Consider the following 9,221-nt stretch of genomic DNA (forward strand, 5'->3'; position numbering starts at 1 on the left):
AGGAAGGAAGGAAGGAAGGAAGGAAGGAAGGAAGGAAGGAAGGAAGGTAGGAAGGTAGGAAGGAAGGTGCTTACTAGGAAAATAAAGCACATATGGAAAACAGTTCTGATCCAGCACCTGAATTCTGTGAGAGAAGTGATGGGCCATGGTCTCTGATTATCATCAGAATGTAAAGAAATTCTGTACTTTTCCCCTAAAGAAGTGTAAAATAAAAATAAAAGTGGGGCTGAAGAGCCAGCTTAGTGGTTAAGAGCACTGGATGCCCTTCCAGAGGACTCCAGTTCAGTTCCCAGCACCCATACGACGCAGCTCACAACCATCTGTAACACCAGTTCCAGGGGAGTCAATGCCTTCTGACCTTCAAAGGCAGCTGCACAAGTGTGTACCTACAATCACAAAAACATATATACATGCAAAAAAAACAAAATAATAAAAATAAATATTTTTAAATAGGAGCAATAAATAAATATTAGTAAGAATTTCTTTGAAAAGAAAAAGGGATTTTTTTATTTTGAAAAGAAAAAGGTTTATTTTTTTTTAATTTCTTATGTCTTGACAGAAAAAGAAGTAGCGGCATATTTCACGATGAGCTTTGATCCATGTGTTGGTGGTGATAAAAGCCGCCTTCAGCAGTCAGCCAAGGCATGAGGAAAGTACTCACTGCATGCCTACTGGTTGAACACCTTGAGAAGAGATCACTTTCGGAGTTGTAGGGTACAAATCCTAAGCTTTCCCAAACAAGGATGAAGCATCTTAACCTCTGGGTAGCAGTGTGCGCATCTGTAGAGTAAGTATAATAACGACAACTATTTCCCAGGGCTGTCTAGAGGATGAAATAAGGAAATGTAAATAAAGGCTCCCCTGATGGAGCGCTTGGTACAGATGCGCTCCAAATTTTTAACTCATTTTTTTTCTTCAAGTGGTAAAGCAAAAAGTTAAACACAAACAAAAATGTGGAGAAGATGGAACACTTCTAAAGATCTGTTTTACTCATAGAGCAAATATCAGAGGCACTTCAACAGAGACTCAACTAAGATAATAGTAAGGTGACCTTGTCGTCTTGGGTTTATAACCCGGTTAGATATAGAACTCTTAGGTTCACATCTCTCTCCAAAACAGAAGTGTTCAGAGGCTTATCCTGTAATTTAAAATATCATGTCTGGAGAGATGGCTCAGTAGTTCGAAGCACTTGCTGCTCTCTCAGAGCACAAAGTTTGGCTGCCAGCACCCACACCAGACTGCTCACAACTGCCTGTAACTCCAGCTCCAGCTCCAGCTCCAGCTCCAGCTCCAGCTGAAGCCTTCTTCTGGCCTGCTGGGCACTGTGCTTATGCACACAAATCCACACACAGATATATGCACATATATTAATTTTATATTAATATAAAATTAAAATAAGGATATTTTAAAATATCTACCAAGTAAAGAGCTAAAGGTAAAGTCCAGGCACCTTGAAATCCACATGTGGGACTTTACATATGCGAACGGCTAGACATTTCCAAAAGAAACGCAACCAAATGATTCCAACCTGCTCTGCTGCTCTCCGCTACAGCTTAGTGTCCTATCCCACATCTGTCAGATACAGATGTTTGGCTTCTGTTGTTTTCACAAATGGTTTCCTCTAGGACTGGGAGAAATAAGAGGGAGCGAAGCGATTGTTCTGCAGAGAATAGGCGGAGGCTGTGGCGCCGCCAGAGCGCAGGGCTGCGGAACCCCACCACTGACTCCTTGCCTTTCCACTCCTTTTTGTTGGCTGTTACTGCCATCTGCATGCACGCATGTGGAAGTCACATGACAACACTGTGGCGTTGGTTCTCTCCTTTCGCCTTTACACGGATTTGAGATTTCAAACTAGGGTCATCAGGCTTGGGCAGCAAACTCCCTTACCCAATGAACCATCTCACCAGCCCCTCATTCCAAGCATTTTAAATTAATCCTTGTGATGTCGAAACAAAATCTGTGCAGACTTTACAACTGGAAGAAGGCAATCTGGCTGTCATTACAGTGCCCTGAGATGCTCCTATTCCTGCCTGGGGGGTCGGGGGGAGAGAAGTAGAAGAAAAGGGAACACTGTCCAGGGGAGACAGGTGTTATCATGGCTGCCCCCGGGGGACATGTGGTTTTCCCCAGAAACCAAAAGGCAACAGCAGAGACAACAGAAAAGTTGAAAGAACTTTTTCTTAGCTTGAGAACCCCAGCTCTCAAAAACTTAAAAATTCACATTCTCTGAGGATCATATACAGGGATTCTGGGAACTGCATATTTTCTCTTCGCATCCTTGAGTGATGTAGTCCTACATCCTCTAAGCAGCATCAGAACCCAGACCATCCAGGGAGGGAAAGCTGCCGAGTGAGCTCAGTCACGTGACTGAGGTGAGGCGTCACGTGTGAGACGCCTGGCCATTCAAGCCCTCTTCAGCTGCAGACCGACTGGTCTTGCATACTAACCTGACCTTGGAAATAAAACCACTTGGGAGACACGATCTAAACGTGGTCTTCTCTGCAGCTCTCCGATCTGACAGCCCACAGTCTGCCTCACAGCTTAGAGCCAAATCTACCTCGTGCTCCAGCGAGCTGAACACATTCCTCATCCCGTGGGTTTTTTTCATGAAGCTGATCAGAGAAGTTACGATCCCTCCATCCCGCCGATCCCTCCATCCCGCCGTTGGAGGCAGGCTCCCGCTGGAAGCAGGTTCAGAGGAGACTTGAACTTCAAAGCCTAGGATTCCAGAGGCCATCTTAGAAACCAGAAAGAGTCCAAATTCTTCCTAATTACTGCTCTTGGTTTCCACTTCTCCGTTTTCTTTCTTTCTCTGCTTCTTAACTCTTCACGAGATGATGCTAGTAGATATCTTCCTTTTCCCCATCAAACATCTCTTGAGCTTCAGACTAAATGTTCATGCATTCCAACTTGTGTTTCAGCCTTCCCATTTCTCTCCAATATATTGCCAAGGTTGGAAACTACTATGAAGCAGACTGAAGGGGCTATGCTGTGCCTTGGGAACTTTGTAAACTTTTGTATACTCTTCAGTATCAAGATTTGAGAAACTTCCACAAGTTATGCAAAGCTCCTGAAATCCCTGATGCTGTATGAGTAAGATGTCAAATGCTTTGGGATTCCCAGGACGCAGAGGAATTGTCCTGCTTTTTGCCTTTCACCGAAACTGCAGAGGAAACCTGGTTTTTTCTATCAACCTTCGCCTTCCAGTTTTAGGTCTTTGTATTGATCCTCAAAGAAGCTATGTTTAACCAGGCATTGTCACACATGCCTTTAAGCACTCAAGGCAGAGGCAGGCAGATCTCTGAGTTTGAGGCCAGCCGTGTCTACAGAGTGAATCCCAGGACTACACAGAGAAACCCTGTCTTTAAAAAATTTTCAAAAAAATTTTAAAAAGATGCTGCGTTTAAAACACAAACTAGGCATTGAGTGTTTTAATTCTGAGAAGATATCTTAATTCACTCCCTCCTCTGTTGTTCCTGTAGTAGCTGACCTGAATAAGATCTTTCTCCTCAGAGGCTGCTAAAGATGGGAGGTGAACCTGCTGTGTAGAAACTTGTTACTGACCCCTGCAGACACATTGACCTGGAAGAGCTAACTGCTCTGGTGTTGAGACTTTCCCCTGTGGCAGAAAGCACTGAGGTCTAACAGTGTAGAGATCCCGGACAACCTTCAATGGCTTTTTTGACAATGAAACCTAGTACTGCATGCAAGACTAATTCCCATCATTTGAGATATGAACTTATATTGTATCTCAGGTTAACCTACAACTCAGGTAGCTCAGGTTGACCTTAAACTTGCTGCAATTCTCCTGTCTCTGTCTTTTAAGTAACAGACATGAGCTACCATCAGATAGCACCATGAACCCAGCCCGTAGTTATTCAATTAGAGGTCTTTGGATAGATAGCTAATTTCTTTAAACTACCTTTGAGGCAAGACAAGAAGACAGGAAATTATAGGGATGGGGAGCAGGGAAGAACCCCCCCCACACACACACACACACATACACTGTAGAGTCTGTTTGAAGACTATGGTCAAGTGAGAAGCAGAACTTTGAGCATCATTCCATCTGCTGAGAAGGTTGTTGACACAGAGATGACACAACAATAACCGAGGCTCAGGCGTGTATGACCTTGGGTGGGGCCTCACTCCTCTCAGATATTTTCTGGAAATCTCACAAACAAAACTATAGCCTTCTTTTTAAATGGTGTAGTATGCACACATGTTTGTGTGTATGGGGACAGGAGCATCTGTGCTGCCATGGTACATGTCAGAGGACAAACTTGAACTCCAGGCTCACTTTCTATTTTGCGTGAGGCAGCCTCTCCTGTTGCTCCCCCTGGATAGGCCAGTCTAGGGGATCTGGGTTATAGGGAATTTTCCCACCCACTCCTCCCAACTCCCCATAGGAGCACTGCAATTATAGGCATGAGACGTGCCATGGTTTCCGGGGCTCTAAATGCAGGTTGTCGGGCTTTTGTGACAGCCACATTACCTACTGGGCAATCTCCTCAGCCTCTGTGCTCTGAAGTTCTTCCTTCTTAATTGTCACCCTATTGGGTGAACCTTGGGAAGTAGCCTGTGATCTCATTTGAATTCTCTGACAACTCTCTGAAGAGGATAACTTCAAAAGTCACCAAATCCTGTATGGAAGCATTGTGAAGACAGCAGAGAGTGGCTTTCTGAGAAGCCCACACCTATCCTTTGGGGTTCACCATACTTTCTTCCTGAGCACCCCTCTCTTAACCCTTGTATTGAAAATCATATTGCCATCTCTTTCAGTGACCTCCAACTCCACCTCACACTGGCTTTTCCTGAAATCCTTTTCTGTGGTGTGACCAAGGATCCAGTTTTGCCTGAAGAGGTTTCTGAAAATTTCAAGTATCTGAGGGAGATGGCTGGAGTTGTGCCTCTGTCCCTTTGCCACTGACATTTTCATTGCAAAGAAAAATAGGCACTGAAAAATGAGAATTAACCTAAGCCTCCTTCCCTCAACATGCCATTAAAACCATACTTCCTTCTATGTCACAGGACATGAACAAAGATGTCTGCAGAGCTACAATCACATTGCAGAGACTCTGGTGGGTTTGTTTTGATTTGTTTTGCTCCAGCCTCTCATCTTTTGTTTCTCCTAGATTCTTGTTTAGGTTGGGCTTTTGGTTTTGAGACAGAGCTTTGCTCTGCTGCCAGCACTTCTTAGATCTTCTGTTTTGTTAAGATTGGGTCCATGTAATGCAGGCTGGCTTCGAACTTCTTCTCCTTGCCTTCCCCAGCTTTCTGAGTGCTGGCATTTAAAAGTCTGTGCCACCATCTACCTCATCCAGCTTGACCTTTTCCATACTGAACCTTTTAAGAAGCACTTTGGAGTTGGTTTTGATTAGAGCAAACAGTGAAGATCTTTCTCTTTCCCAACCGTGTCTCCCGACGGCTGGAATGACTGCATCAGACCTCTTTGCTTAAAGCGACATGCACATCTTCCCGCTCACCATCACTCATGTGTTCAAGTACTAGTTAGTGACGATGCGTAACCCAAGCCCTGCAGTTTATGCTGAGAGTACCAAGAGCGAAGCACTAGATCCTTGCTTTTCAGTTTACATTGTAGATTAGGAAACAGGAAGACAGATTTTTCTCTTGATATAGTGTCTCACTAAGCAACCCTGGCTAGTCTGTAACTCACTCTGCTTACCAGATTGGCCTCGAACTTATAGAGATGATCTACCTGCCTGTGTCTGAGGTTAAAGGGTTGTGCCACTATGTCTTCTCCTGGAAATATATTTTATAAATCAAGTTAATACAATAACATCTTCAAGGGATGGAATCTACCAAAAAAATGGAAAAGCATTCCCATTGTCCCTCAGGTTTATTGTCCCTTCTAAAGCAGAGCGTATTTTCTAACAGTTATGTGTCCTCTTTCCTCTTCCTTGACTCCTCCTTCTTTTGGTTAAAAGTTTCTTGAAATTAACAGACTTGGGAAGTGCTCTCTTAAAACAAAGTTGGTGTCACCAGTATAGACCAGAGACTCTCCCAGCTCCAACCCTCTAGTGTGGACTGATATACTTAAATCTGTGGCACAGTGAGAGAATGAGGGCATGCCCCTCACCCACAGCTAAATTTAGTCAACGTCAAGGGAGTGACCCACATATCTGTAACAGATTCCAAACCATCCCTGACTTTCAAGAGGCATACACACCCATCCAAAGGCCACAGGCCAGTCAGAGGAGAACAGGCAGAGGTGAGCGCAGAGAGCATTTAGAGGTCTCGAACCCAAGAGGCATCACATCAGCACTGAGGAGACTGCCCCGCCCCTAGGCTCTGTGGGAGCTTGCCACCCTGTATGAAGTAATCTTTCTTAATAGTCTTTGTCCAATGATGGGCTTGTTCTTGGGTACTTCTTTCAAATCTTTTAGTCAACAGTAATCCATCTCTTCCCTGCTGAATTATATCCATGTCTTCACTGTAGCCTTTTCAAAAGCCCACCTCATATGAGCTATCCATCAATGTATTCTCAAGAGTTGCAGACATTCAAAAAAAAAAAAAACTAGGAAGTGCATTACATCTCTTTAATTTCCAATTGGGCTAAGCAGCAGACTTTGCACATAATAGCTATTCGCCAAGTATGAAGGAGATTCACACTAGACTGTTTTTTCTATTCCTTCCCATTGTTGATTTAAGAGCAGTACACTCAACACTGCTTCATGCTCCTGTTGCTGGCTTGCTCTAGTTGGAGCCACAGAAGTAACAAAGTCATGCAGGATGCTTGTGTTTAGTTGACTTTAGCAGCATTTAAATTCAACTCATCTAAATTATATTTCCTCTGAGCTCTCTGCTCCCCTGTACTTCTGTCTTCCTGCTTCAAACAGCTTAAAAACCCAACATAAGGAACCTGGGGGATTGCTCAATAAGTGGATGTTTGCCTTTCAAACCTGACGACCTGTGCTCTGTCGCACAGACCCAGGTGGCACAAGAGAAAACTGACTGCTGCATATGCACATATACACATACATACACATACAAACACACACATACCTACACACATACACTTGAACACACGAATAAACACACACAGAGACATACGTATACATACACACATATATACACAGACACACACAGACATACACTAATAAGTAAATAAAAATAAATAAATGTAAAAAAAATTAAGACTCCCTCAGGACCTGCTAGACTCTGTCAGCTCTTTCTCATGTAGAGTCCAGATAACCATATTAAGTCCAGAGAGAAGCGCAAAGCGCAAACTGTCTTTATAAGACAACACATGACAGAGTAAACATCCATAATTGCTAAGGACAGAACTTTAATTCAATTTCTGGGTAGAAGATAGAAGCCAAATAAATTCTATTTGCACAGTTGGAGCAGCCCACTGGAACTCTCGTGGCAAAAAAATACTTTGCAAAACTTTGTCTTTGTAAAGAACCTAATTATACCATTGTTTAAAATGAACTTAATTTTTTCCTGTCACCATTTGTAATGCTGACACTCTTTTAGTCCTCAGTTCTCCCTGGGTGGGTGGGTAGGTAATTAAGAAAAGCATATTTTAGGGGGCTGGTGAGATGGCTCAGTGGTTAAGAGCACTGACTGCTCTTCCAGAGGTCATGAGTTCAAATCCCAGCAACCACATGGTGGCTCACAACCATCTGTAATGATATCTGATACCCTCCTGTGGGGTGTCTGAAGACAGCTACAGTGTACTTACATATAATAAATAAATAAAAAAAAAATTTAAAAAAAAAAGGGAAAAAAAAAAAAAGAAAGAAAAGCATATTTTAGCTGGGTGGTGGTGATATATGCCTTTAATTCCAGCAACTCAAGAGGAGAGGTTAAAGGATCTCTGAGTCCCAGACTGTTTTACAGAGTGAGTTCCAGGAGAGTCAGAGCTACAAAGAAAGCCCCTGTCTCAAACATACAATCAAACAAACAGCATATTTTTAAAAATGTTTTTACACAAGGTCTCACTATGTAATCTAACCCAGCCTTGAACTTATAAAACTGTTCCCAGTGTAAGGGGTGATGGTATGTGCCACCACACCTGACTCAGAAAATGTAGCTCTTCCTGCATGGTCTCTAATGGCAATGCTGTTGCCTGGTGTGACCACAGTGACAGTGCCATAGGCCAGAAAAACAGAGCCAAGGTGGCGTATAGGGGCTCTGATTTTACAGAGTAGTTTTCCTCCCAACCAGTTCTCTCAAAGGTACAATATGAGGGGCCTCTGCCTTGCCTGTCCCTTGGCCTTGTTAAAGCCAGGACACCTGGAAGCACCTAAACGCTACACATCGATGTGTGTGAAGGACAGTCACCACTATTCACAGGGCACAACTCACAACAAGGCGTTTGTCTTTACCTGGTAAATCTGTGTGGAAGGGTTATTCACCGGCATGTGTTCATTCTCTCCTGCAGGGAGAAAGAGCTTTGTTCAATCAATATGATTTGCTCTGCCTGGCCTCTCACTGGATACATATAGGAAATAAAGTAATACATAGAATCCTGTCACTGTGCCTGATTGATGAGAACCAGATGATTCCAGAACCAAAAAAAAAAATTTCTGGTGCCACAATGCTCACATTTGTCCCCCACTGGCCAAACTATACCTACACGACAAAATTATAGTACCACAGAAAATTACCACAGAAGGGAAGTTCCTCTACCAAACTCAGCGATGTGGCCGTCATTAACTGGCTAGAGGAGATGCCCTGGGGGACATCCCTAGTATTCTTAGGCCTGACTAAAGTTTCCCTGAGCAGACATAACTGTTCTTTGCCAGAGTTATGGTTGGAATGAACTGTCAACTTTTCACCTAGGAGGCAAACCTCCGAGTACTCTTGTGAGGGATTGTCTAGATCAGGGTTGGCCTCTGAGAATGTCCCTGAGGGATTGTCTTGGTTAATTCATCCAGAAAGATGCATGTTAATTTGGGGCAGGGCCATTCACTGAGCATCCTGTACCATATACAATGGAGAAGGAACGTGGCTGGAGAGATGACTCAGTAATTAAGAACTCTTACTGCTGCTGTAGAAGACCTGGGTTTGGTTCCCATTACTTGTAACTCGAGATCTGGGGCATATGCCACCCTCTCCTGACACCAAACATGCATGTGGTGCACATACATTTAAAAAAAAACTGTTTTTCAGAAAATGGAGAGGGTGCCAGGCGGTGGTGGTGCACCCCTTTAATCACAGCACTTGGGAGCCAGAGACAGGCGGATTTCTGAGTT

General features: G+C 43.6%; 1 protein-coding gene across 2 annotated transcripts in view; it reads right to left on the bottom strand.

Annotated features, from left to right (window-relative positions):
• Window positions 1–9,221, bottom strand: part of Arhgef33 (Rho guanine nucleotide exchange factor 33) — an 81,145-nt gene that overhangs the window by 41,700 nt on the left and 30,224 nt on the right. For both annotated transcript variants that reach the window (XM_028765139.1, XM_028765138.1), the window contains one exon: window positions 8,352–8,401. In XM_028765139.1, coding sequence (XP_028620972.1) covers window positions 8,352–8,401 — 50 coding nt within the window. The remainder of the gene's footprint in view (window positions 1–8,351; window positions 8,402–9,221) is intronic.

Source organism: Grammomys surdaster, unplaced genomic scaffold (assembly GCF_004785775.1).
Source record: "Grammomys surdaster isolate TR1022 unplaced genomic scaffold, NIH_TR_1.0 149, whole genome shotgun sequence".
Classification (NCBI taxonomy): Eukaryota; Metazoa; Chordata; class Mammalia; order Rodentia; family Muridae; genus Grammomys; species Grammomys surdaster.